This window comes from Cynoglossus semilaevis, chromosome 16 (genome assembly GCF_000523025.1).
Source record: "Cynoglossus semilaevis isolate Cse_v1.0 chromosome 16, Cse_v1.0, whole genome shotgun sequence".
In the NCBI taxonomy this organism is placed as follows: Eukaryota; Metazoa; Chordata; class Actinopteri; order Pleuronectiformes; family Cynoglossidae; genus Cynoglossus; species Cynoglossus semilaevis.
This window is the reverse complement of record NC_024322.1, coordinates 8,973,675-9,001,334: the sequence shown is the minus strand read 5'-3', so window position 1 is coordinate 9,001,334 and position 27,660 is coordinate 8,973,675. Positions and strand designations below refer to the sequence as shown.

The 27,660-nt window shown below is 41.0% G+C and overlaps 4 protein-coding genes across 9 annotated transcripts; 2 read left to right on the top strand and 2 right to left on the bottom strand.

Annotated features, from left to right (window-relative positions):
• The first annotated feature begins 266 nt into the window (after positions 1 to 266).
• pla1a (phospholipase A1 member A) lies at positions 267 to 5,677 on the top strand. Of its 3 annotated transcripts, XM_017040022.2 has the most exons (12): positions 267 to 414; positions 532 to 708; positions 1,501 to 1,720; positions 2,050 to 2,227; positions 2,311 to 2,419; positions 2,593 to 2,694; positions 2,844 to 2,936; positions 3,015 to 3,197; positions 3,531 to 3,620; positions 3,808 to 3,913; positions 4,699 to 4,854; positions 5,230 to 5,677. In XM_017040022.2, the coding sequence occupies exons 2-12, from the start codon at positions 642 to 644 to the stop codon at positions 5,315 to 5,317; spliced, it is 1,392 nt and encodes a 463-aa protein (XP_016895511.1). In that variant the 5' UTR covers positions 267 to 414; positions 532 to 641; the 3' UTR covers positions 5,318 to 5,677. The 3 variants fall into 3 exon arrangements, with proteins under 3 accessions (XP_016895511.1, XP_008326726.1, XP_008326724.1); XM_008328504.3 differs by having other exon boundaries at positions 309 to 708; positions 3,033 to 3,197; XM_008328502.3 differs by having other exon boundaries at positions 310 to 708.
• Positions 5,678 to 5,994: 317 nt separating this feature from the next.
• Positions 5,995 to 12,939, bottom strand: popdc2 (popeye domain cAMP effector 2). 4 transcript variants are annotated; one of them, XM_008328499.2, is made up of 4 exons: positions 12,207 to 12,939; positions 10,562 to 10,670; positions 9,298 to 9,886; positions 5,995 to 6,937 (listed from the first exon to the last, which is right to left on the bottom strand). In XM_008328499.2, the coding sequence occupies exons 1-3, from the start codon at positions 12,692 to 12,694 to the stop codon at positions 9,347 to 9,349; spliced, it is 1,137 nt and encodes a 378-aa protein (XP_008326721.1). In that variant the 5' UTR covers positions 12,695 to 12,939; the 3' UTR covers positions 5,995 to 6,937; positions 9,298 to 9,346. The 4 variants fall into 4 exon arrangements, with proteins under 4 accessions (XP_008326721.1, XP_016895105.1, XP_008326722.1 ...); XM_017039616.2 differs by having other exon boundaries at positions 5,995 to 6,934; XM_008328500.2 differs by having other exon boundaries at positions 9,439 to 9,886.
• A 1,326-nt stretch (positions 12,940 to 14,265) lies between these two features.
• Positions 14,266 to 16,176, bottom strand: cox17 (cytochrome c oxidase copper chaperone COX17). Its single transcript, XM_025063948.1, has 4 exons — positions 16,023 to 16,176; positions 15,012 to 15,137; positions 14,828 to 14,930; positions 14,266 to 14,454 (listed from the first exon to the last, which is right to left on the bottom strand). Exons 2-3 carry the CDS (start codon positions 15,128 to 15,130, stop codon positions 14,846 to 14,848), a joined length of 204 nt encoding a protein of 67 aa, XP_024919716.1. The 5' UTR covers positions 15,131 to 15,137; positions 16,023 to 16,176; the 3' UTR covers positions 14,266 to 14,454; positions 14,828 to 14,845.
• Positions 16,177 to 17,695: 1,519 nt separating this feature from the next.
• hcn5 (hyperpolarization activated cyclic nucleotide-gated potassium channel 5) lies at positions 17,696 to 27,011 on the top strand. Its single transcript, XM_008328519.3, has 10 exons — positions 17,696 to 18,187; positions 19,842 to 20,028; positions 21,366 to 21,470; positions 21,883 to 22,020; positions 23,132 to 23,293; positions 23,979 to 24,072; positions 24,147 to 24,274; positions 24,609 to 24,755; positions 24,916 to 25,153; positions 26,048 to 27,011. The coding sequence occupies exons 1-10, from the start codon at positions 18,003 to 18,005 to the stop codon at positions 26,263 to 26,265; spliced, it is 1,602 nt and encodes a 533-aa protein (XP_008326741.1). The 5' UTR covers positions 17,696 to 18,002; the 3' UTR covers positions 26,266 to 27,011.
• Positions 27,012 to 27,660: the final 649 nt, after the last annotated feature.

The following is a 27,660-nucleotide window of genomic DNA, read 5'->3' as shown; positions in this document are numbered from 1 at the left end:
ACAAACACACACACACACGGACAATCATTGTCAGTAATCTTAAACAGTTACAAACGTATCCCTAATCTTAATTCTCATCTTGGCCTGCACCTTTGAGACGGAATTCCAAACGCAACAAACATTCTTTCCTCACAGAGAGCTGAGAAATGTCACCCAAAAGAACAAAGAGTCCCCACAACAAAACGTTTTACCAAAAAAAAAAAAAAAAAAAAAACTGTCCCACACACACAAACACAAACACACTGTGTGGACACAGGCCAGAGTCCGAGCTTGTGAACAAACAGCCATTGAAAACCAATGAGGTCATGAATTCAAAGACCAGGCAAAGAGCCTCAACCATTCGCTGTCCCAGAGAGAAACAAAACACAGACAACTGTGTGTGGACCGAGCGGACGCAGAGGACAAGGCTTTTAGGTTAAATTAGCAGAATTCTGGAGGATCATTCGTTGGTCTGGTATTCTTCTATGGATTCCTCCATGGATCGGATGTTTTACCAGTCGAAGACTGAGTGATCCTTTATCTCAGTTTCAGATCAGCACTGGGTTTTCCCTGATCTCTAAGGAGCGAGCAGCGACCAGCCGACCAAGGAAAGAGGCCAGAGAGACCAACGTTCTCTAAGTGGCTGTTCTGCTGCTGCGAACATGCTGCGGGAACACCGAATCCTCCTGCTCTGTGTTCTGACGGTCCACATCACATCCGTAGTGGAGTGTAAGTGTCGCTGTGAAAGAACCTACTTACTGCAGTCGTTTCATCATCTTCTTCTTTACAACCAAAACCACTGGGTGTTGAAGCTAGTATTGAAGCTAACAGGCTTACCTTAGTTAGCCCAGGTTGAACAACAGACAAGGACAGTGGTCAGAGACAGGTCGAAGGTCAATATCAGAGACGCGATCAGGACACAACAAGTGCTGGAAATCTGTCATAGAGAAAGGAGCTGTGTATATACTGGGTGGAGCAGGTGGACACAGTTGTGTTGATGAAGGGGTGCAGCTGCAGAGGAGCCGACAGTGACGTGGTGTTGCCTTTTCGTTAAATCAGATTCAAAGCTATTGGTTGGTTTTTATGCTACTCTTTGTCTATGGTCACATCGGAGACGCTTTTATATTAAGTGACTTACAATTTGAATCTGTAAATCAACAACTAAGCTACAACATATAAAATACAAAAATAATAACAATAATAATAAATAATAATAATAACATTAAAATACATAAATAATAACATATAGTAATAAATAATAATAATAAGAAAAAGTACAGTTATACCCATAGTATGTCATAGAGTAAGAAGAATTATGTATTATATACAATTATATATAATTCAAATTGTCTAATTTCCCACAGTTCACCTAATGACCTCTAACAGAACACTAATGTGCTGCTGTACGTGATAGGTGATGTCATAACTATGAGTTCATATTGTTAAAACAGTTCAACTACGAAATCATCGAGAGTTAATAATTCCAATGACCTAGCAGTACTTCTTTATCCACTCAATCAGGCGCGGATGTCGATGCTGAGGTGGAGGACGAGTGCGCAGACCTCAACTACACCACCCTGCTCAGGTACCAGCAGCAGCAAGACACCCAGAAGATCCAGTACCTGCTGCTGACCAGGAGAAACGTGGACTGTGCACAGACGTTTGACCAGGAATCTCTAAACCAGGAGAACTCCTTCTTCAACACCTCGCTCCCGACCAAGGTCATCATTCACGGATACAGGTACTGTGGCACAAGAGAACAGGTTTGGACCAGATTGAGAACTGTGCACGGACAGATTGACCACTGGTTTCAGGTTGTGTTTATTCAGAAATGTGATTAATATTTGATTTATAATTGTAGAATTGTTGAACTTGCGGGCCAAATATAATTAAAGTGTGGGCCAGATTTGGCCCCCGGGCCTGAGTTTGACATGTATGACTTAGAGGGTTAAATATATGCGTCAGTATTCAGGACAACTTTGATGATGTGTCGGACCTTTTAAAAGCGAAACTAAAGACTGTACTGTTTTTCTTACATTCTTCTCCTCACCCACGGCCTCACCACCACAGGGCTATAGGCAGTAAGCCCTCATGGGTGAAGGATCTGGCCCAGGCTCTGCTCAGAGTGGAGGATGTTAATGTTCTAGTGGTGGACTGGGTCTTCAGGGCCTCCTTTGCCTACAACCTGGTGGTGCAGAACCACAAGGAGGCGGCTTTACAGATCAGCGTCCTTATCAACCAGCTACAGGTCACAGCTTTACCAACATCATTCGTCGCAATAAAAAGAAATGCTATGAATGTGATGAAAGTGTGACTGTCGTTGTCCAACAGAAACACGGATGCAAGCTGGAGTCCTTTCACCTCATCGGCGTCAGTCTCGGAGCTCACGTCGCCGGTTTCGTTGGGACTCTTTTCGAAGGGAAGATAGGAAGGATCACGGGTGAGTCCGCGCCACTGACGTCGATGCTAGCATCTAAAGATGGATGGATGGATGGATGGATGGATGGATGGATGGATGGATGGATGGATAGATCTCTTCGGGAAAGAACAGCTAAATGATCTCCTCCAGGAGGCTAACCAGGCTAATGTCAAAACTACACACAACCTTTCCAGGCCTTGACCCCGCTGGACCCATGTTTAAAAGTGCCGACCTCTTCGACCGACTGGATCCTTCTGACGCTCAGTTCGTGGAGGCCATCCACACAGACGCTGACTGTGGGTACATTTCATCTTTAGAGTTTTCAAAAGTTGGAATACTTGAATTTAAAACCCAGAAATTGCCCGTCTATTCAGTGTGATTGACTCAAATATCACTTTGTTTTACATAATAATAATAATAATGTCCCACATTTGTTGTGCATCAGATTTTGGGATCTCTATACCTGTGGGTCACGTGGACTTCTTCCTAAACGGAGGGAAGGACCAGACAGGCTGTGCCCGCTCCAGGCTGGCCTCCAGTGAGGAGGCATTTTATTTATACTTCGAATGATTTAAGAAACCTCTGCGTTAACGAGTAGTTGGTGTGTATTTGTCAGTTTTTATGTACTTCCCAGTGTATAAATACGTCATATGCGACCACATGAGGGCGCTGTACGTCTACATAAGTGCACTGACCGGAGACTGCCAGCTGAAGGGGATTCCTTGTTCCAACTATGAGGATTTTCTAAATGGCCAGTGTGTGGACTGCGATGCCTTCAACGGAATATGTCCGACTATCGGTAATGGGACAATGTTGTTATTTCAACAGTCAAAAAAAAAATTAATGACGTAGACATATTTCATACATTGTTATTTAAAGTTTAATATGCCTATCTATTTTTATATTTTGTGGACCAAATTGTTTTTTTAAGGCGGCACGAAAGAATCATTCACATAATGCACATGTGTCAAACCTAAGGCCCGGGGACCAAATGTGGCCCGACAAGTCATTTTTTTATGGCCTGCGGGAGTTTTTTTAACCTGATAAATTAAAATGTTTTTTTTTTATTACACAAATTGTATTACACAAATAAAGTGCAGAAACAGTGAAAATGTGTGTGTGTGTTTTTCAGGTTTATCAAAAAACAGCGGGGTGACCTTATCTCCACTTCCCACAGAGCAGAAGCTCTTCCTCCTCACCTCCTCCTCATCACCTTTCTGTGGTCAGTGGTTTCAGAAAGCATCATAATGTTAAGTTGTTTTCAACTTCCTTTTCATAGATATTTGGAAATCGTGGTGTGGGGCCATGTTGGCATAAACATCGTTATTCACTCTGTCCAAGTTGCTTGGCTCCTTTAAAGACAAAAATCTTAAATAACCCCCCTGTGCTTGCTGTGTCTCTCTCCTCAGCTCATCACATCCTGCTGCACCTGGAGGTTTCTCCTTTGGATAAAAGTGCTGAGGTGGAAGTGACACTGACGACTGAGAACAACAGAACAGAGCAGAGGCTCAGGCTGTAGGTACCACGACACGAACAACAACGCTATTTTTCAACTCGTTTTTCTATGATCGCGGTACTTTAGCAAACATGCTAGGTCTAGGTACCACAAAAAAACAAACAAACAAACAAAAAAACTCAATGTTGTTTTTGCAACTACATTGCAATTATAATCATTGCAGTTATATATATGTATATATATATAAATATTCAAATGTATCCTTGGTTTGGAAAAAGACAAAATCCCTACAAATCTGAAGTAAAAAAAAAACTTGCCATGAGGACAAAAAATGTCTCATTAAAAAGGAGACTCAATTCAGCAGACTGTAGCTCGATGGACAAAGTGTGGGGCTCTGACTCTCACTCGTCTACTCCCAGAGCCTGTACTGTAATCTGTTAGAGGTTGTAGCTTCTATTTTGAGGCCACCGCTGTACCACTGTACAGGCACAGTGAGGAGCAGGAAACTGAGGCCGAAATGCTGACAACAGCAGAAGTGCAGGTTCACCTGAGTTCAGCAGAACATTTTCAGTTACCTACTTTTCTTTTTCTTTTCTTTCTTTTTTTTTTCACTGAAAGGTTAAATTTAGGATGCCCTGATTGTGGAATACTGGGCCGGCCCTGTTAGAAATGTCACAAAAATGTTGTTGGCTTTAGTTCCCTGTCCCTAAAGTAAATACTTAGTACATACTCAGTACCTATAGTTCCTCATTTATTTAATTTAAACCTGTACAATTGTCTCATCTTGTTTGATGCCATTATTTGTTTACGTGTCCTGTGTGTAAAAAATGTGTCTCCACTTTAGTCAAACATCAACAACCACGTACAAGACCGTGTTGGCTCATCCGGTGCCTCTGTGCCAGATCCGAACTATTGGCCTGACGAACACGGGTAATCGATTCTACAGACAGGCGGACATCCACATCAAGTCAGTGTGTGTGAGCGACATCCCTCAACTCAGGTATGAGCCCTCATTGTGTGAACACACACTGTCTCTTTCTCTGGTTGTGTGTTTTTTTTTCATTACATCCTGTAGGCAGTAAATACCGAGTGCATATTTCTCTCTAGCCACCACACAAGTAGAGGAAACACACAAGCAGTAAATCTGAAACTCATCCTTGTTTGGGTTTTTTTGGTCAGCACTGAGGACGTGCAGTTCTCCAACAGGAAAAAACAATTTCGCTTGTAAAATAAACCATTTTCAGTAATTAAACATGTAAGGTATAAACAGGACTTTACTTGAACCAACTTGGGTTTATTTGGGGTCTTACTTAGTATTTATTATCAGTTTACTTTCTATTCAAACGTTTTCAAAGGAAGACTGTGTCTATTCTAGGAAGGAGGAGCCGCTGTGTGTGAACAACATCAATGTCAGTCGTGGAACTCCGTGGTCTCATGACTTCGTGCAGTTGTGTGGTTTCTGAGGAAGAACGGCAGTGGAGATAAGAAAAAGCTCCGACTCAGCATCGACGACAACAAAAGGACTTTTTCTCCATCATGTTTAATGTCAAGGAAACAATAAGAAGGAAAAAACTACACATTTGTGGTGTTTTCTCTCAGAAATGCAGTTTAGTGTTTTGGTCAGGTGTTTCGTCTCTCGCTAACACAGCTTCTTACAACATCGTTTTTAATCATACCATTTGTTTTTGTCGCGTAAGTGAAAATTAAAGAAGGAAACATTAGGGTCTTATGTTTTTAGATGTTACAATGTTTTAAATAATAAAAAAAAAGAGAAAATTGTAAATTTTGTCCATATAATGCTAATGTTACAAACTTGACTTGTTTTTTAAAAAAAAATAATTTTTTCAACAGAACTTAGATCTTTCTTTAAAAAGGAGGGTTCTATACTCTGCTACGCTAACGTTTAGGTATAAAATAATAACTGTTTTTGGCAACGTTGTCTAAGACCTACTTGAATACTTGAAGTACAATTTTTAAAGGTAATTCTCAAATATCATTGTACACATCCAACATTTTAGTTTGGAGAATTTAATTTTTTGGAGTGTTTATTTAATACCTAGTTACAAAAACAACATTTAGAAACAAAGAGTGAAACTCCTACGCAGTCATTTGTTCCCTGGAAAACCTGAGGTTTTAGACAAATTTGAACCAAATGTGTTAAAATAAGGACGATATGTGATGCCAATATCAAAACTTACTAAGTAATTTTAGTTCAAATAAAAAAATTAAAAACATGTTTATTTTATTAGACTTGAGCCAATGTGATAATAGCATAATTATGCTAATGTCAGGCGACTGACATTAGCATAATTATAATATATGTAAGAATTGTTATCGTTTTTATTCCGATAATGAAAACCTGATAACGCTATGCTTGGGTTTTACCAAATCATGTGCCCTAAGAATAATTTTGGGGACAAACGGCTGTATATTGAAGTGAAAGGCACGAGATGGCAGCATTACAGCTCATTTTATTCATTTATGTTAATAATCAACTCATACAGTGGTTTGTACAGATAAATACATAAATATTACCAGGCCTATATCGGTATTGGTTGATATCGGAATCGGAAATTAAGTGTTTGGACAATATTGGTATACCGGATATCGGCAAAAAGTTCATATTGGACATGCTTATTTTTAACATAAATCTTCTCAGATTTTATTGTGCTGGTAAGTGAATAAGTGAAAAAAAAATCTCTCTCTATCTATCTATCTCTAGCTATCTCTCGCTCAATCCCCCCTCTTTCTCCTGCCTCAGTTCCGGAGAAGTACGATTTTAGCCAGATTATTGATAGAAAATCTGCAAGTCAACATGTTCGACATGCATTTTGAAGAGAGATGCTGAAGAACCAGATGTGTTCCAGTTCTGGAGGAGCGAAGATGTAACTGAGGTAAGGACCGGACTGGAGTGCAGACGCAGTGGGAGCTTGAGAATGAGACGCTGTCGTAACAGGTGAACTGTGACACATTTGTGTTTTGTAGGAGAGACTCTCCTCACAGTTTGGGAGTTTCAGTGGGAGCCAGTGGAGCTCTGCCTCTTTGGAATCGAGGTGGTAGATCCGCATCAGTTTCACCATCTGCTGAAGAGGCAACACAGAAGATGGGCTCAGAAATAGTTGACGAGAAAATGTGATGAAGAATTATCTTTCCTTGTGACTGTAAAAAAACTTTTAGCCTCAGTAACTAAGAGCTAGGATCATTAGTTATGGTCCGTTCTCATTCATTTTAGTGATATTTCTGCAATCATGCAAATGTAAACAACTCCAGGGACTCAGATCTGTGGGGTTAAATGTACATCCTGGGTGAAAAACACGTCTTTGCAAGACCAAGTAATAAAATACCTTTGTTAAATGTACATCCTGGGTGAAAAACACATCTTTGCAAGACCAAGTTAGAGGGAACTCCAAGTAATAAAATACCTTTATTGTTATTTTCAAAGATGACAAATCACCAGGTATACATATAGTATATTTCTTTAAGAAATCTTCCTTCCTCTATAGCATACCTCCTCATTAATCGCAACAAAAAACTGATCCAGATGCAACAGATGTTCAATTCCTGAAATACATCAACCACCATCAGAGTGTAAAAGATGACCTCCTAGTCCGATGAACAGAACTAGACTCTAATCTGCAGGACAGTAAAAAGTGAGGATGACCCCCCCCCATGTATCTGTCGTCGTCTATTCTTGTTGAACCAGTGTTTCTCGGACCAGTGATCCGTTAAATCTACAGCCTCACAAACGCATGTAACTCAAAACCCAGCAATGACCCAACTGTCCAACTATGAAACTGGACCCTCCACCTGTGGCTGGCTGACAGCTGCTGTCTTGGCATCGGCAGAAAGATAGGTGGGGTCGGGGCGGGGTGATGGACGCAGAAGCTGACAGAGAGCCAGGTGCTCAGCACTGCACGACTAGAGCTTCAAGTTCAAGCTGGTGCCACTGCGTTGCTCCAAACTAATCCAAGATTTGGGCAGGAATTAAAAATATTAAGGATGATACAAATTGTTTTTTTTTTTTTCCTTTCCAGGTTTTCATTGGTTCTCTGTCTTGTTTGTGTTGTTCCTCTAATCCTGCTAATCTCTGCGTAGGTAGATTGTGGTTTACAAATAAACTCTGACCTTGACCCGTGTCACCCATTGTCAGAGCTGATCTCTGGTCAACCTCACGGCTGCCATTAGTCTGACCGCTCACTGCCACTCACGAAAACTGAGATTAGCTTCACACTCCACTCATTTACTGGTATTGACTGAGACGTGTCTTATCTGTGGACACCTCTGCTACAGTGTGTGAAAGGCAAAGCCGCAGCAGACGTAGAGACAAGGCAGCTTCAAATGAACGTAGGAGCAGCATTTCCTCAGGGCGTGGCTTTGAACGTTTAGGACAAACTCACCAATCAGATGCAAGCATATTTTCTATCATATTTGTGACCACCAGTGGCCCTGAGGAGCTGGACATCTACAAGACTAGATGAGGAAAGTCCTTGGAAAATCATAGATGTTTCAGCAGAAGACACTTTCCACATGCAGGGCAATAAAAAAAAAAACAGTACAATGAATATATCATGCAAAAATTTAGAGGCCTTTTGAAGATACAGTGGAACCTCGAGACACGAGGAAGCATTCGAGCAAATTTTGCTTCAAGATACGAGTAAAGATTTGAGATACGAGCACGCTGACAGTTGCCGACGCTACGTGGCCGAGCTCGGAGCAGTCCACGCCGCCTCACTCGTTTACTTCACGTCTTCGTTCGACTTCGGTAAATATCATTTCCATGATTTTCTCTCTATTTTGTGCATTATTCTTCATAATAGTGATGAGTCCTAAGAAAGTGAGTGGTAAGGATGGTAGTGAGTCAATACATGAGCGTGGTGCCGACGTGAGTGATCGAGCACGCATGTAAGATCGAAGTACAGCAAAACAGTAAAAAAAAATTAGTTATTAATTAAGTTAAGTTAATTCTAAGTTTATGTAAGTTACGTAGCGTACCTTAAACGTACACTACGGAATCAAGTGTCTACGTACGGGCCAACTCTCTTCCCTCCCTCCTCCGTACATGCCGCCATTAGCTGCTACTGTATCGTCTGTCTCAAAGGTAAGAACTCATAATTTATATTTTTTCTTATGGGAAAAAAATGAATCGAGATACGAGCTCCGTCCTGGAGCGGAAGAACTCATAATTTCTGTTTTTTCTTATAGGGAAAAAAATGATTCGAGATACGTTATTCTCGTATCTGGAGGCTCCACTGTACAAGGAACATTAGAGGGCTCTTTGTTCCAATATTTGTGAAAGTTTTTTTCAGGAAGAGTCTGATTCAAATCTAAGATCCTTTGTGTTGCAACAAAGCATCAGGTTTAGTAAGAACGGTGCACTGCAGGCCTGCCATGCACCACACACTCCACCCCCAAGCCCCGCTCTCTGCCCAAGTGAGGTACTTACATGACGCTTAAGTGGTGACCCCGTGTGTTAGCTCCAACACCCTGTCTCTCTATCTCAAATAATCTCTCTCACTGCCATAATCCATTAAGGAGCCTGCAACATCAGCAAAGTCCTCCAGAACCAGGCTGGTGGAGTCCTCACCCGAGATCATCTCCGGCTCTGACGCCCAGCGCTGGTGATAGTGGTCAGGCTGAAGGTCCTGGGGCTCATCTGGGAAGGTATTCCTTGGTCCCTGTTGGTGCGGTTGAAGGTGTTGAGGGTGACCGGGGTTCTCATTGGCCTGGGTTTGGTCTTCGTCCTGCCTCACAGCCTGCGGCTGCTTAACAATGCCTCCATCACTGCAGCTACCGCCCTCGCTGGCCTGCGAGGAAGGCACCAGCACGTGGTAGAGGCTGGGCAGGCGGATGTCCAGCAGCACGCCGCTCTTGATGTACAGCTTACTGTTGAGGTTGTAGAGTTTTTCTGCAATGTCGTAGCCCAGCATGACAGAGAAGAGACGAGCGATGTATCGCTCCTTCGATATCAGCATGTAGAGGTGCCGGCGACGCCACGAAACATAGCAGGAATCTTCTTCTGCCGTTAGGGTCACCTGTGGAGCGGGGGGGAAACAGATAACAGGATGGGAAGCTGCTTTTGTCCGGGATCCATTCTATACTGCTATAAAAATAGTTTTTAAAAATAAAGAAAATATTGATGTTGAAATTGAATTTCCCTTCAATACCACCCTCAATTTTGAGGGGCACAAGTCGTGTTTGCTAAAATCTGAAGCTAGTTTGTTGGTTCACAAAACTTTTTTTATTTTTATAATATTTACATTAGGAAAAATCAGTCAAAAAGTCAAAAAGTATATGCAATGAAATACATTCACCCATAATTTACCTAACCAGTATGACGCTTATGCTAACGATGACCTTCTTCAACAGCTCCAAGTCAGTCTTTTTTACTTTTTATATCCCACTGGTTCCATCTAGTGGGTGAGTATTTAATTGCGCCGTCTGTCTCTGTTGCATTGACAAAGACAAAGACAAACTATTTGCAGTAAATGATTGATAATTCTTCAGACCAATTAAGTGACTTTGGGTGTATTTTGTGATTCCTAAATACATATTTAAGTGCCATTTTATATAATTTGTTAATATAATTATTTATAGTTTGTTACAGCCCCAAATAAATAACAAATTCTTGATAGCATGACCTTTGTCTACCAGCTCTAAACCACAAAAGAGACACAGGCTAATGTTAACTGTTGAGCTCACTACAGTACCTGGAACTTCCCCTCCTCGTTCGGTCTGAGAGACTCCCACTCCGGAGAGTCCAGGAACTGGTGTCGTTGGATGTAATGCAGAAACTGTCCTTCCAAAGACACACTGATCCTGAGAGACCAAGGGAGACAGAAAGAGGGAGAGTGGGTTTGCAGAGAGGAAGCTGCTCACACACAGTGTAAACCCAAGGCTTCAGAGAGGAATATTAGAATAAACATCGCTGGAAGGAGAGCTATAATTAGACTCCGTGGAGTGATTTCTTTTTCAAGACGCAAGATGTTTACACCACGTCTCCTTGAATTCATTATTGAACACAATCAGAAACTGTATATATTTTTATATTAAAGAAGAACGTCCAGTGCACCCGTTAAACTTCTAAAAACTAATGTGGAATTAGAAAGATTCTTTCTTATTTCTATGTGTTAGTAAAGAGATCCACCAATAACAGCTAGGTCTCTGCGGGTTGGAGTCTGCACACAGAGATTCTCAACAGGAGTTCCATATTAAAATGTTGTGGTGCTGCCAGTGACTTTAAGAGGCAGTCCAGCCAGTGGGAGTATTTAACTCCACCATACTGCATATATTACTGCCACTAGGGGCAACTGTGAGGTCAGGATTACTCCAGATGTTCTGTGATTGGTTCACACAAGTGTACCGTAGATGATAAAGTCTAGCATGAATGTATAGTATATTTTTTGGGTTTTAATAGAACAAAATTATTATATGTCAGAGATGCATGTGTCTGATAAGCAAACACGTAACATTCACACTGGGGTTTTTTTTTTTACAATTAAATTAAGAATTTGATTTTTTTTCTGTTGTTTGTATGGTTTTGTTAAGCAGTCTTCAAGAAAAAAATTAAAAAATTAATAAATGCTCATAATTTAAGATGATTGTAAATATAAAATATATATTTGAATGCTCTCTTGGAACTAGCCCCTGATGGATAATTGTGGTACTGCACCTTTCAACTTTTGATTGCCTTCATCTTGATTTTCGCTTAACTGTAATACTGAATGACATGATCACTACAGTGTACCTGGATGTACTTCTAGGTTATAAAGATGATTTATGTTTTTTTAATTGTCTTTCAGATTTGGTGTAAATGCTGCACTTTATGTACAATATGCGGCATTAAACTCTTTTTTTTCATCCCAATTTGTCTCATACTGAGGCTTGTATCCAACCTATATTTAAGTTAAGCAGAACAGCAGGGGTCCACTCTCCTGTCCTGATGACAAAACATGTCACCCCACCAGCTGGCACTCAGCAGGGGAACAAAACAATGGTGAGTCACAGGGAAAAAATACAGCGTGTGCAACATTTCTATGGCCTGGGGTCCAGGATTTTGAGAGCTCATGCAGCTCCAATTTAAAAAGATATAAATGAAGGAGATGTATTTCTTACAATGGCTACTCTTGGGCACAAGGTCAGTAGTTTTATAATTGGTGTTTTGTATTCATTCACACTCTACCTCGTCCAAAAAGTTATAAATTAATTAGCATAACTTATTTATACACTGTATAAAACACATGCAGTAGCTAACCACAGCTAGCTGAACTCCACTAGTTCTTAACCATGGAAAAAATGAACTTTGTCTAAAATAAATAAATACTGAACAAATGTTATACTAACACATGTACCCACCTCCCAGACAGCAGGAAGGAGAGCTGGTCGATGGGTGTCTTTCCCTCCACTGCGTACGTCTCCCCTGCCTTCAGCTCCACCACCTTGTTCTCAAAAGCTTTCGCTATCTCCTTGAACACATGGACAGGTACGCCCAGTGGCAGGTAGACGGCCTGATAGAGGGAGGTCAGCTCCTCTTTGCCTATGCCCTCCTGGCGTAGCCTGTAGAGGAGGTGACAGATCTGAGCGATGCAGGCCACCAGTAAGAGCAGGTTCCAGGTGAACACGTCCAGGCCGCACATCGTCATCCAGCCCCACAAGGTCAGGCACAGGTAGGCCGGGGTGAGGAAGCCAAAGATGAAGAGACAGCCGTAGGCCCCACTCCCCCCCATGTAGCCCAAAAACATGATGGTGTTTCCCAAATGGTAGATAGCTCCTTCCGTGTTGTTGCTCCAGCCATCACACATGGGCGCAAAGATCAAGCTGTCCAGTAGAGACGAGTTATTCATGCTCACGGTTAGAACCTTCACAAACGATGGGGAAACCAAGACGCTGTCTCTAGACGCCGTTTGTGTCCTGATGGGAACTGACTGACCACAAGAATCTAACAAGTTTGTTCCCTTTGGACATGAAATGGAAAATAATCAATGCCAATAAGCTCCCGGATGTGACTTGAAACAGAAACAAAGCTGGAATGGGTCTTCCCTTCTCATTATGTGTCCCCTTCGTCTTTCCTCTGGCTTTCTCACCCAGTCGTTCTCATTATGTGTCCCCTTCGTCTTTCTCACCCAGTCGCTCTATTTTCTCTCCCTCTCTCTCTCTCTGAGACCGGCCTGCACTGTAAAACTAACAGTTGGAAGAGAAGGGGTGAGAAAGGGAGAGAAGAGGGTGGGGGGTTTGCTGATAGAGCCCTAGAAGGATAACCATGTTTGGAATTGAAACCCAAGGAGGACAGAGAGCTCGATCGAAAGCAGGCCTGCTACTTAACATAACACAAAGAAGAGAGAGACAAGGACAGGAAACAGAAGGCCGTACGCAGACAATAACTAATATCTGTGAGAAACTAAAACGACTTCTTTAATTCCTCCAGTGTTTATATAGCCAATCAACTCCAAGGAGAGCGTCTCTGCTGGTGAGTATTTAGAGACAAGTTGACAGCAGTGATCAGATTTCAGGTGTAAACACCCACCAACGCCAGCTAGATCCTGCAAAAAGCCTGTCAACATTGATGCACCTGAAATCCATGCACTTTCCTTCACATAGTCAAAAGTTTACCCTGAAAAAAAAAGAGAAATCATCTGAGTTCATAGTCTCATCAATTTATCCAATAATAACAGTAATTCAGCCTCAAACCTAGGAAGCATTGATCTATACTGTATTTTCCATTTTGAGACTATAACCCTTACAGCTAAGAGGGTACGACAAATCGTGTTTGTTTTATATTTATATTTTTATATATATATATATATATATATAGCCAGTTAAGACAGAAAATCTTATTTTCTATTAATTTTTTAAAAAAGTCCATTCCCATCTTTAATGATTTACTGTGATCAAGTACTCCAATTTATCAATGAAGCTGTAAACCAAAAAGCCCATTCCAAGCTCATTAGTAATGATGGGTAGGAATCTGTTAGTGATAATGTATAGGCACTTAAATATTACCAACTACATATAAATTTAAAATTGTTTCCAAATTTTTAAACAGGTCAACCATGCTATGAAAAAAAAACAAAAAAAAAACAAACAAACCATGTGTCAAAATACACAATATTTGCATAAACAATTTAAGAATTAGCCAACATAACATGACTTAAGTAAAAAGTGCTCGTTTCATGAACTGCCTGACACACTTCAGTAACACATCACACAGAAGGAATGCAGATATGGTGGAGTTGTGCCTCTGCAGGGACAGCAGTTATTTTTAAGCTGGAGTGCATACCAGGGACAGCAACTGTGGCAGCCGTTTCACAGGCAGAGAAGACCTTCACTACAGGACGGTCACATTACTACACTATTAATAATCATTAAACGGGAAATGGCAAATTCTACTACACACGGAGGAATCACTACCAGGACATTTATTGCATAGAACTTTTATTCATCTATAGACAGCATTTTAGACATATTTCACAAAGTGGGCAAAGTTTAAAAAACACATTCACACAGATCACACGCATTCCTACTTTTTCCCTTTAACTTGGGTATAAATAGAGGGGGTGGGGTAGAAAAGGAACACCCAGTGTCATCCTCCACAGGAAAAGCCACACTGCAAAGAAGAGGGTTTTAAAAGCTCAGACAACCTGCTAAAACATTACACTTTACACTAGTGACAAATTACAAACTGGATTCAGGTGGTTACACTGAAGCAGAGGCTGGATTAAGAGTTTTAAGGTATAGCGAGTATAGAAACAGCTGTGTCAAATCAACAGTTACTTGATTGGCTCATTAGGAATGCACCCGACTCCAATTAAAGGCATATACTGATTTGAGGAAGTTGAAGGTCCATTTAAAATAATGGAGACTCTGCAGCTGTGACTTACTTTCTCAATAAACAACTAAATGTAACCTTTTGACCTTCAATACTGACACTAGGGAAAATGTCAGTACATAAAGCAAAACTTAAGTGTCAAAAGACTTACCAGACAGAAGTAGAGTGTTTAGATCTTGAAGCCCAGTGCCCTCATGCAGTCTTTATGTGCCTCAATCAGCTCTGAGCAGTTTTCCGCCCCCTTTTCGATGATGCTGAAGAAAAGAAATTCAAATTTAAAACAACTTGAATAACTTCAAGTAGTGTTCAGAGTTTTTCTGCAGAGGTGTGTTTACCAGGCATCTCTGACTTTCTTTGTGTCAGGACAAGCGCAGCACGGTTTCAGGGGCTTTTTCTCCTCAGTGCTCTGGGGCACGTGAGCAGCCTCAACACTGGCAGCAGACACAGTAGACATCTTCAGGCTGAAAGGACAGATGCATTCATTTAAAAGAAAACTCTTATGCAAGCTATGTTCACAGGTTACAACAGGGGAGAAAAACTCCTGCTTATGTGAAGCATTTCCAGAGAACAAAGCTGCGGCCTGTGTCCATTCAGAGCTCCACAGGTGCCACTAATTAGGGTTGAATGACTCTCAAATTGGCCTACAAGTTGATTTCCCAAATTCTAAATGAACTTATTGTTCATTTAGAATTTGGGAATTCAACTTTATTTGGTAATATGACTTTGCCACCTGCAAGAATAAATTAGTAACTAAGCCATACTTATTTGGAGATGACATCTTGCGTCATACGTTGACCTTAAGCACATGTGCTCAGTAACCGAGGCTGTACACTAGCCACTGTGACCACTTCCGTTTCACTAAAACGAAATATTAGTCACTTTTTAACGTTACCATGTTTATATCCAGAAGGACTTAGAATTTATTTAATTATTTACACAACTCCATTACAGTGACACTGCATGAAAGCATGAGTTTGGGTAGGTGTGACGTAACAGTCAACGGAGGATGCAAGAACCTCCGCGTACTCATTTCTTAGACCAAATAAAAGTAGTTTCTTAAATTAAACACCAAATTTAAATATAGTATTTTCATTTGTATTATTTTTATTTGTAGAGTTTAAGTAAAAAGGACTCTACCAGAAGGTTAGGCTTCTGGTACTTCCTGTTAGCATCATACTCATGAAGCCGCAGCTAACGGTGGCTAACGTTGCAGCACATAAAAACGTTGTGATTCAACAACGACTCGGCGGTTTGAAGGCATGACTTCCATTGTTCAAGCGGTAATGGAAAATACATGCATTGCACATAGAAAACAACAGCCTTTAAAACACTGTTACGTAACTCACGTGTGTGTGTGTATGGAGGACAGAGAAAACGAACTTCACCTTCAACCCAAACGGAAGAGACTGAGAACACACGTGCCCTTTTATACAATGTCACGTGATCACGAGCGACTGCAAAGACTTCTGGGACATGTAGTGCAAATCATAGTTTTTTTTTTCTGCCAGGTAATGTATCCCTTTTATGAAGATAGAGAAATATTGGGCGGCAACGATGACGTAATAAATAAATGTTCAATTATATTCTAAGAAAATATATAGTTTTAAACGCCCTCTATTATGTTTACATTTATTATTTTTATGTTGCATATGCTGCAGTTAAATCAACAACAGAATCTGTCCTTTTTTGTGTGTTTATCTGGATTAATGTTTATCAATGTCTAATATTATCAACTGGTGCTTTAGTACAGATGTTTTACTGATAATACTGTTAGCCTGTTAACAAGAATGCTGCTGGGTCTACAGTGCGTCACTACAGCAAAGCAGTGCGTAAGCAACAACAAAAAGTAACTTATCCTAGTTTGACGGCCAGCTGTGTTCTAGATAAATGAGCCAGTAAGCACATCGCCTGGTTGGTTGGCTCTGTTACATCCACACCTACATTTCTAACACTATTTACTGCTTTTTTTCTGTGTGTGCTGATCACAGGGTTGGAGCCCACATTGTATGATGAAGTGAAATAGTGAAGAATAAAGAGTAAAGATGCCATTAGTCTGTCATTCCATCTAGGTCTACCTGTCACTTTTTCATATTTTTATCCCACAGGAAACTGCCCTCTGATGATGGCATGGTGCCAAATGGAAGACCCTGACTGAACGCCACCTCCTGGACTCCTGTTTTGGGAAAGTCTTTGGCAGCGTCGCGGAAAGTGTAGTGTTAAACAAGCCCCAGTTTCTGAATGAGAACAACACAGACCTCTGACAACTCAGTGAAGTGGAGTTAGAGGAGAGTAATGAATATGTTCAGATTTATTTTTGGCCTGTTGTGCAAGTTCCTAGCAGAAATTTAAAAATATTTTTTTGAGTTTGGGTTCGGAATTAGTTGTAAAGTATCGATTGTCATTTATACTGCGTCACGTGTAGTGAACAACTACACTACAGGGCTACACAGAGTTAGTGTGAGTGTCACTGTGATTGGTTTATATTTCTCTTCCTGACCTTTATTCAAATGCGAACAAAAACTGTGAACCTCCAAAAAATATTTATTTATTATTTACCTGAGCAAAGGAAATGGACACTTCCTGATCCCACTAAGCTGCTTCATCTGTTAAAAAAATGTCCTATAGATGAAACTCAATATTGTACATTATAATTCTCAACTATTAAAAAGTCATTTTATTTTTTGGTTCTAGTTCTAAAAGCTGCAGACAAACAGAGCAGGAGTTGTATCACGGCTGGGAACATAAGTACAGCATCAGGTAACAGAGTACAGTGTTTAATTACATTGGTGTCAGACGTGGCCCAGACTAAACCCGTGACTGGACACACACTGAGCCAGACGTCAAAAATGTTCATCCCTCTCACACACATACACACCTTTGTCCTCGGTACTAATTCGAGATGGACTTCACCATCTTGACATGGCCTGACTCATGAGAGGATGAGACAGAGACTCTGAATAGTTGATGAGCCTGCAAGAAGAAGAAGAAAAGAGGTGTACCAGAGGGAGGGTGGGGGCAGGAATGGAGCAAGACTGACAAAAAGGGAGGGGGGAGGAAGGAGGTAAGAGAGAGTGAGAGAGAGAGAGAGAGATGTGAACGGCTGGCCTCCACTCGCCTCGCTTCACACAGCCTCACCAAGCCCTGAGGTGTGGAGGTCTGGATGGGAAATAAAAAGTGTTTTGTGGTCACGAAACGTGGTCAGGACTTCGCCTTTAGACGCCGAGGATCCCTGAGGAAGAGGAGAGAGGAAGCAGGGGAAGCAGGAGGAGCAGCACCGGGGTTACACTTTGTGATCAACTGATGGGAGTGGATGAAACTTTGGGGAGATGGAGAAAGCCAGAAGTTCAGCTGTGGTGTTCACCGTGGCCACCTGCGGATGGAGAGCCCTGCTCCTGCCGCAGATAAACAGACAGTCGCTGTACATTTACGGCAGCGAGGTGGCCGTGGAGAAGGAGTGCATCCGGCAGCTGAAGAGCAGGATCTTTGTCATCCACCCGTTCAGCGTCATGAGGTGAAACTTAGTCTTGAGTCGTTGGGTTTGAGAGGCAATTTTAACTTCATTTTGCTGTTGGGGATCACCAAGTCCATGGGCTTCATCTTCATCATTACCACAGTCTGTCCATATGGTATTATGATGATCAGCAGAAGAGTTCTATTTTTAACTCAACAATTTACAGTTAAGGACAAATTCATCTTCATCTACAAAATTTCATTTCACCTCGAATTCAGAAGCAGCTCCAAAAAAAAAAAAAAAAAAAAAACCTCACAAGAGCACATTTATTATTAGCCCTCCACTCAATACCAGCTAGTTTTATTTCTGGTGCAGTACTTTTAGGTCCTAACTCTTTCTTGTTTTGACTTTGTCTCAAGCTCCTCCTCCAACCACGATGGTCATCATGAAAACGATTAATCAGTAAATGAGGATTTAAGATGTTGTTCTGATTCAAACTCATGGGGTTTTTCTATGTTTCTTAGTTCCTTTCATCCTAATAAGATTTCATGTTTTGAAGGTGTTGAGGTATCACAGCAGCAATAGGACAGCGCTCTCCCGGCTTTCTCTCTTTCTCTCTCTGCCTTCTTGCAAAACACAGGCGATATCTGTGTGAGAACCAGAGAGGTTCTTGCTTTGTCGGGGGGAAAAATAAACACAGTCTGCAGAATTTAGCAACATTTAGACATGATCTGAGTTGTAAACAAGAATAATTGTTTTTTTCTAAATTATTTCTAATGCTGTTTTCTAACTCTAAATAAATCTCTCTAGAGGTTAGAAATTACAGTAGGTCGTACAGACTAGAGTTAAAGGCTCGATGCCCACAACCGAGGAGGATGAGGAGGTGAAGGACAGAAGGCAAGCTGATGGATCACAGTGTCCAGGACTGGAGGTATGGAAGGCTCAGGTCGGAGAGATCGTGAGGTGCCGGAAGATTGAACGTTGTGTAGGAGACAAGGGGGCGTTTCATAGCAGATGCTGATGAATAGCAAAGCCGATGAAGGATGAGGATTTAAGGAGGTGTGGTGCTACGGTCTGACTCCACAAATTGGTTAATTACATTACAATAAGAATGAGATCAAGATTTCATTTTTTAATTGAGGAAAAATATGTTCATTAAAACTTAGCTAACCTCTGCACATGTTTTCAAACTTCATTAAAAATAGTGAGGATTTTCTTGGTGTATTTTTTTTTTCTAAAAATGATTAAAGTCCAAGTGTCTCCAGCTACTGTAATCAGGCAAACGACACGGGACAGAAAGGTTAGATGAACCAGGTCGCGTGTAGATTGTTGAAATCCGAATGAACACAATATTACTTTTGTGTTCCATTCCTGGATTTGTGTGTCTAAAGCCAGGATTGTGGACAAAGAGCGGGGTAATTGAAGCAGAAAGGATCAGATGGCTTCTTAAGGCTTTGCTCAATCCATACAGTATCGTTATTATTAGTCTGTAAGGCGATCCGCCCAAGTGAAAACAGAGATGGAATGAAACAAGCGGGATCAGAGAACGCAGTTACTTGAACCTCGGATTCAACCCCCCGAAGTTGGGAAACAAGATCTGCAGATACAGTACGAGCGTCAGCAGATTTCTGACAACTTGGTGTTCATAATAACGCCACCGTTTCTACTGAAAATCACTCATGACATTAAAGGGCTTGTCTTCCTTGTCCCACAGGAGCTACTACATCATGTGCATGGTGGCCATCACATTCCTCAACCTGATCGGCCTTCCCATGGAGATTGCCTTCCTGGACGCAACCAGTGGCCTGGCGTGGGAAGGGTTTAACGTGTTTTCAGACACATTGTTCCTGATAGATGTGGGCCTGAATTTCCGTATGGGCATCATAGCAGAGGACATGGAGGTGAGAGTGGCTTCGCTCTATTTTAGGAGACTTTAATCCCTCTGAGGACAAGTACACACAAACACACACGCACATTAACACAAACCTCGATCCCATCTGTAATCTAGTCAACGTGAGAGACCGGATTAACAAACTTTCCCCCTGATCTCCCGGTCGCAGTGCAATTCTCACCTGCTGTTGAACTGTGATTATTGTGCAGAAATGAACCTGAACTATGGTCGGCACCACCTTCAATCATGTGGACTATATCCTGTTTGTTTATGTCTCAGCCAGAACAAACTGACCTATCTGCTCTGTTTTGCAAACTCGGCTTTTTTCTGTTGGAATTTGGGTCAAACATTTGCAGGTGCTCTGGGCAAAATGCCCTCATAATATTCTAATGTGGGCACTTTTCATCCCTGGGTAGACAGTTCCTCAAACAGGATACTGTTTACTCCTGCAGCCTGGAAAATCTCTAAGACGTTTTTGCCATGTATATTATGTGATTTCGATTTTTTATTTTTTATTTTGCATACCTGACTGTCAGTCAAATAAGTACAGAGATCAAAACAACCAAAGTCTTACATTAAATATTGCCTCATAGAAAAATAAAATTAATAATGTTCAGTTATTTTAGTTACCATAAATCAGAGGTTTTCAACTATTTTCTGTCGTGCCCCTCCCAACCCTCGAATTGAAATACTATTGAGAACCTGATAATATGTATTTTCTATCTCTACAAACCAGTGTATGAGTTGCTGCCACCTAGTGACTGGAGGCTTGTGTATCGTTCGAGCACGACGACAACGGCACATTTCTGTCCAGAGGGCCATATTCCATTTGTAGCCTCTCACGCCCATCCTTCCCTGCCCACCTCACCGTGCCCCCTGAGGGGGGGCCGCCCCAGTACTTGAGATTTACTGCCAGATTGTATGTGTGCTGGCAGAGCTACATGAATAATTAACATTAGCTCTTTGTACAGAAATGGCCCATTCATGTATGACTGGGTTAGCATGTAGCTAGCTGTTTAGGTTAGCTATAAGTTAACCAAAAATGTATTATGAAGAACCTTCCTTATATCAGGCTGAAGGCAAACAAATATATATATATATATATATTGCTAAAGGTTAGCACTGATAGGTATATGGTGACCAAATTGTAGCGTATGAAATTCAAAATTAAATGAGCAAATGAGCATTTAATTTCATTAGCTTCAGAGGATTTTAATTCCAAAATATCACCCCAAATTTAAAAGTAAAGTATTAGAACCGTGTGAGTGTTATATTACACTTCTCATGGTGCCGTGAGGCATCATTTTCGTCCAAATGCTAAATTCGCTGCTCTGTTCTCGTTCTCAGGAAGCCATCCTGGATCTCAAGAGGATCAGGCTCAATTACCTGCGGACCTGGTTCGTACCAGATGTCATCGCGGCTTTTCCCATTGGCTACATCCTGCTGTTTGCGGTAAAAGAAAATGACAACACATTTTGAATGCAACGGAACATTATCAGACAAAAAGTTTTAAGGTTTAAGGTACATACACACAGAAGCCCCTCTCTGGTCCACACACACACACGCCCATCAACGTGTCAACAAAAAAAAAAAAACAATACGGAAGACAATAATGCAGATGACAGTATTTTCTTTTTCTCATGTACAGTAAATATGGAGGAAATATAGCTTCAGAATATCTACATATTTTATTTTTTATTATATTTTATTATTTATTTTTATTAGTACATCAACGTGTCAACAAAAAATAATCTAGCCTAACCTAATCTAACCTAACCTAACCTAATCTACTCTGAAGTAAGTAATATTAGGACTGTCTTCTTTGAAATATTTTAACCAATACATTTTCTATTCAAATACCCAGGACCTGCAGTACCACAGTGAGGACAACCCCACCAAGACCAACAAGGTGATGAGGATTCTGATGTTTGTTCGCATCATCAGTCTGATCCGACTGGCCCGAGTCTCCAGACTGGTCAGGTTCTTCAACGAGGTGGAGAAAGTAAGTTTCCACGGCCAGACTGTCTCCAAGGCTCAGCCCTGAAACACAATCAACCTTTCTCCCGCCTGCAGACACCTTAGCAGACCTGACTCAGATGGCAAGTGACTTTGAACACTTACAATGTCACTTGTAAAAGGAGAAGCGACAGCAAATATGCAGCCCATCGATCCATAATTCACTTTAAATCACGGGCGTCAGAACTCGAGTGCTGACGGCATCAAAAGACAAAAGACAAATGTGGAGGCGGCTTCAGGATGAACACCAAGTTCATTTTCATCCCGTGATGAAACAGAATATTCCGTGTCCAGCCTCCTCTGTATTATTCAGGATGGAATTTACTTTTAACCTTTAATCAACCTGCGGCTAAAATAAGTGGCTTCAGGTAAACGCTCCGCAGTCACGTGGTCTGTCGCCTGGTAGCTCCTTTAAACTTTAGTCGCAGGTTTAAGTTGAACTTGCCCGAAGGTTGTGTCAGGTCATCTGCCTTCTGTTCTGTTTGTGCCTGAAGGGGTTCAGTTCAGCACAGCTGCTGTTGGCACGACTCCGTCCATCCGTGTTGGCTCGCGTGCTTTGTTCCAGTCCAGATGTTGCAGCACTGGGATTTTTATAATTCCGTTTAGGTTTTTTTTCTGTGTTGTCCTCGTAGGTCGAGGACAACGTTAGATGGTTTTGATGAATCAGCCGTTTGAGCGAAAGATCAAGTTCTATCGCCATATTTATTTTCTGTACATTCATTTATTTTGTAGTGTGATAGTAAAAAAAAAAGAAAACTATATCAGACGCTGATGGCATATCCTGTTGCAGACTATGGTGACCCTTCTCGTTGACCTTTGGTCTGTATTTGAGCCACTAGAGCATGTCTGTTCTCCACTCTAAAACATGCAGAAATGTAGATTTCGACTTAAAACTGTATTTATAAATCGTTTATGAATGTGTAGCCATCTGATTTGTTAGCTTTTCGGATGCAAAAAAAAAATTTCATTTAACACTAACCAATAAACATTAAAAACATTCAAGGTTTACGAAAATCTTTTTTTTTTTTTTGCACTGAAGAGTTACCTGGTGCTACATTTAACCGTTAATCAAACGTTGTGTCGTCTCTTTGTGACAGGTGTCAAACGCAAACCTGGAAGTCGTCCGCCTGGCCTTCCGCGTTCTTTCTTTGTTCATGATGATTTTCCTGCTGTGTCACTGGAATGGCTGCATCCAGTACTTCGTCCCGATGCTGGAGGAGTTTCCTGAGGACTGCTGGGTCCGCAAGGAGAACCTGATGGTGAAACCTTTAGATCCCACAGTAGAACCATGTATTACACCTGGGCTTTCAGTGGCGTCCTGTCTGGATGAATCCATAGCTGACGTCAATAAGTCGATAGAAACGATCAATAGGCGTAATAACGCCATTACTGAAGCAACAAAGCCATGAAGGACAATTCAGCCACAGCTCAGACAAACTGGACTGTACCATACTGTGCATCAAAAAGAATATTCTAAAATTACAATATGTAAATATTTTTATTTATTTTTAAAGCATCTATCTGCCAACTCAAAATCTGATTGGTTCAAGAAAGAATCTCATGGCCAATTCATTTTAGGCACTACTGATTCTAAAGGGCCTCAGGGCAGATTTCTTTCAACCTAGCAACACATGAGGCTGAAATATGATTGGATTCAAAACTAAAAACTTTTAAAAAAAAGTGTAAATGACTGGAAGCAGCAGAACAATTCATGATTAATGCATTGGAAAATAAGACAACACCATGTGCATTCATCATTTCATTGATGGCTACCAGGGTGGTTTCCACCTGTGGCAGCTGTTCTTTGTCCCATGAAAACAAAGTCAAAAGAGGAAAGCCCAGAGTTAGCTGACCCAGTTGGAGAACAGAACCTGGGATAACCCTACAGAGACCAGGCATTCCTAAAAAACAGAAAAACAAAACAAAACAACTCTTTGTTTCCAGAACGCCACAGTAATCGAGAAGTACTCTTGGGGAGTTTTCCGGGCTCTTTCTCAGATGATCGCTCTCTCCTACGGCTCCATGGACGCCCCAACAAGTAAGAATTCAGCTGCACGCTAAGAAAACAGACACCCACGGGTAGATCAAATGAACTGATGTCTTTGATCCTAGATTACGTGGAAATGTGGATTGTCATGGTCAGCATGATTTCCGGTTGTCTAATGTACACCGTCCTGGTGGCTAACGCTACAGCCATGATTGCCAATGTCGACCCAGCGTCGAAAGAGTACAAGAGCAAGGTCTGTATGGGTGAAAATGACATATATTTAATACTGAATATGTTATAAGACAGTGGTGACATCAGCAATAAAATTCATTTCATGTTTAATTTTTTTATATATGATTAGCATTTTTGGCAACTTGAGCAATGTCATGCTTGAATAATGATTAATATATTTTCTTTTTATTTTGTGCAAATTATATATATGATCTTAAAAAATGAAAAGTGAAAAAGTGAAAGTGTCTTGTCATTCAACTTAAAATTAAATACATTTTATAAAAAATGATTATGGCCAGAATAATCATTTTTGTATGTATGTACCCTAATATTAAAGTAAAAATGACTGTCCACAGATGAGCCGTTTGGAGCACTACATGACCTTCATGAAGCTCCCGCCTGAGCTGCAGCTACGCATCACCAACTACTACCAGGCTCGCTACGGAGGGAAGTGGTTCGATGACAGGGACATTTTAGATACAGTGTCGTCTGCACTTAAAGAGGTCAGAAGATCGTACTGTAACCAAAATATTCTAGTTTGAACACTTGTTACATTATTTTGTTTTACAATCATTTGCATCTAGTCGGTCCAGCATGTCTGTGCTTTGCCGTCTATTTTCCTATTCGTCTGAATTTCTCATTTATTCCATTCCCTTTTTTCAGCAAATCATGTTGGTGATGTGCAGCCACCTGCTCAGAAAAGCACCAATGTTTCAGGGTTACGACGATAGCTTCATCAGGGCCGTCCTCTCACAGCTGGACTACAAGCATTTCCAGGAAGGAGACGTGATCGCCCACCAGTACGTCCCAGGAGATCGAATGTTCTTCATTGAGCATGGCCAGGTTCTCATGGAGTCGGACTCGGAAGAGAAGGAGCTGTGCGACGGAGACTTTTTTGGAGGTTGGTCTGATATGATGTATAGTCATATATTCAAAATCCATCCACACTTGTTTACTCGGGAGGTTGTTGATCTTCACTTTTTTAATCACTGGCACTGCAGTTATTTTTGTACGAGATAATCCACAGATCTAGCATCACTCTGGTCCTACTCTCAACCAGACAGAACTGATGACTGTGGATTATCTGAATTATCAAGGATTATGTTTCTAGGAAAAGATGTCATTTGATTTTAATTTTTTTTAGTTTTTTGGCTTCAAAATTAATTGTAACTTTTTTAATGGGTATTGTACAATTAGTGTATACACAACCATCATTATCGTGACTACTTTTTGACTCGTGGGCCACAATTGTCCGGGGCCGGGTTAGGAGCAAATAGATGGAGCGTTCGTGTGAACTAAGAAAAATGACATGTAAAAGTCATACATGAAGGCAGACATGTAAAAGTCATACATAAAGGCTGTAATGTTAAAATATTTGAATCGTTTTTGGCATTATCTATTGGGGAAATGTGGGTATTGCAGGGAAAAGGCAGAAGTACAATGATAATATAAATAAGTTATATAATTCAAATGTAAAAGTCATACATAAAGGCTGAAATGTTAAAATATTTGAATCATTTTTGGCATGGGCCTTAGTTTGCCCATGCCTGCTATAGTAGAGGTTTCTATTGGAAACTGATAAATGAACCTTTCCTTTGTAGAAAAACTATTATTTTAGCGTTACACTAGGTGGCAGTAGAACCTAGCTGTACTGGGGGTCCTCGGTTTACGTTGTCCTTGACTTAAGGCAATTTTTGGTTACATCACCATCTCCCATAAATTTATAAAGAAAGTCTTGAAAGTTATTCCCACCAGTAACCACACACTTGTGTTCACCTCTGTGTGTGGGCTGCAGAGACCTGCATGTTGACCAAAGGCAAACACCCAGCAACGGTGACGGCTCTGACCGAGTGCCAGTGCTTCACCCTGGCCTATCGAGACTTTTGGAGAGGACTCGACGGTTTCCCAGTCATCAGGAAAGACTTTGAACGGCTGGCTCAGCAGATCAAAGCCGAGAGCGGGGATGAAGAAGACGAACTTCATGGCTTTTTCCAAGGACATTTCATGTTCTGATGGACGGTCGGAGGAGAACGCGGACAGGCTTGGACCCTTTACTCACTTTGCTTACTGAGATGGACAGTTGTGACTCTCGCCGGGGAATTTTTATGGCGTCTGACTCGTCACTTTTTAGCAATAAACACAAGACCTCTGCGGGAAAGATGGGATCTTCGCTGCATTGTTGATGTTGCATTTTAGAAACAGGGCATACATATAATAAAAGCAAAACAGGTGAAATACTGCAGGTTTGGTTTGGGTTTTATTGTTTTGAGTTTTTTTCCATTAAAAAAACCGGAATACTTGGAGATAGATACATACCCCCATTCCAGAATAAAACTTGGGTAAATATATACAACACTGACACCAAACCCGTATGCTTTGAGTGCTAACTAGGGATGTCCGATAATATTGTCCGTCCAATATTAACGTCCCGATATTTGCATAATTATGTCTGTAAGAATCTGTAAGATCCGTTATCGGCTTTTCCTCCGATAATGAAACCTGATAATGCAATGCCTGGGTTTGGCCAAATGATGTGTGCCCTAAAAATAGTTTGTCACTAGATGGCAGCATTGCAGCTCATTTTATTAATCTATTTTGATAACCAGGGGCAGAATGATGGTTCCAGCAACTCAATACAGTGGTTTGTACAGATAAACAAAGATTTATTTTTGGGAGGGCAGAGGGTGAAAACAATTCTATCCCCCAGGGGGGGTATGGCAGAAAATAATTGAGAAACACTGCGTTAACCCATCACCTTAGTGAGCAGGGAACACCAGATATATCAGTATCAGTTAATATAATATATACAGTATATATAATATTTATTTTTTTTCTGTGTAGGAATATTTCTAAAAACAAACAAAGCCTCTTTGTTTAGACCTTTATTGTTTTACTAGCAGTTGGAGAGCAGCGAGGCAGTAGCACATCTCTGTTCTCACTGGTGGCAGACACAGCGGGTGTACTTCACATTAAAACCCATCAGGCTGCTCTTAATTCTCTTAAGTTATTCACAGAGTCATCTGGGATTTTTGTGTAAAAACGTCAATGACCTCAATGGTGTTTTTTTTTTATTCTTTTAGCAGAACAGAGTACTGGTACTGTAAGAGTGCGCAGCTCATTATGCCTTTGAATAATCCTCAGGGTTGTCCAGCGTAAGGTTATTCAAGATCAGAACACAGAGTATGCTGGGTGTTCTCTGCAGATGTTTTGGTGCCTTGAAATAGATGTTTGAAACACGGTGAGTAATAGTCAGGTTGAGAGTGGAGGTTAACATAATAACCATGTTAATGGGTATCAGCTAAAGCAACGTTTAAACAGTTTGACATGTCAATGCTCCTAAAAGTGCAGTGGAACATGTCATTTGACCTTTAGCCAGCTGATGTCGTCGTGTGAGAACAAAGATTCTTT

Bases quoted from the DNA above. Each gene is read 5' to 3' on its own strand.
- pla1a (XM_017040022.2), top strand. From the start codon at position 642: ATGCTGCGGGAACACCGAATCCTCCTGCTCTGTGTTCTGACGGTCCAC. The intron at 2,420-2,592 runs GTGAGTCCGCGC...CAACCTTTCCAG, and splicing joins GAAGATAGGAAGGATCACGG to GCCTTGACCCCGCTGGACCC. The intron at 2,695-2,843 runs GTGGGTACATTT...GTTGTGCATCAG, and splicing joins CATCCACACAGACGCTGACT to ATTTTGGGATCTCTATACCT.
- popdc2 (XM_008328499.2), bottom strand. From the start codon at position 12,694: ATGAATAACTCGTCTCTACTGGACAGCTTGATCTTTGCGCCCATGTGT. The intron at 10,671-12,206 runs GTGGGTACATGT...TTGGTCTCTCAG, and splicing joins TCCTTCCTGCTGTCTGGGAG to GATCAGTGTGTCTTTGGAAG. The intron at 9,887-10,561 runs GTACTGTAGTGA...CCCGCTCCACAG, and splicing joins ACGAGGAGGGGAAGTTCCAG to GTGACCCTAACGGCAGAAGA.
- cox17 (XM_025063948.1), bottom strand. From the start codon at position 15,130: ATGTCTACTGTGTCTGCTGCCAGTGTTGAGGCTGCTCACGTGCCCCAG. The intron at 14,931-15,011 runs GTAAACACACCT...TCTTTTCTTCAG, and splicing joins AAGAAAGTCAGAGATGCCTG to CATCATCGAAAAGGGGGCGG.
- hcn5 (XM_008328519.3), top strand. From the start codon at position 18,003: ATGGAGAAAGCCAGAAGTTCAGCTGTGGTGTTCACCGTGGCCACCTGC. The intron at 20,029-21,365 runs GTGAGAGTGGCT...TCTCGTTCTCAG, and splicing joins TCATAGCAGAGGACATGGAG to GAAGCCATCCTGGATCTCAA. The intron at 23,294-23,978 runs GTGAAACCTTTA...CTTTGTTTCCAG, and splicing joins TCCGCAAGGAGAACCTGATG to AACGCCACAGTAATCGAGAA.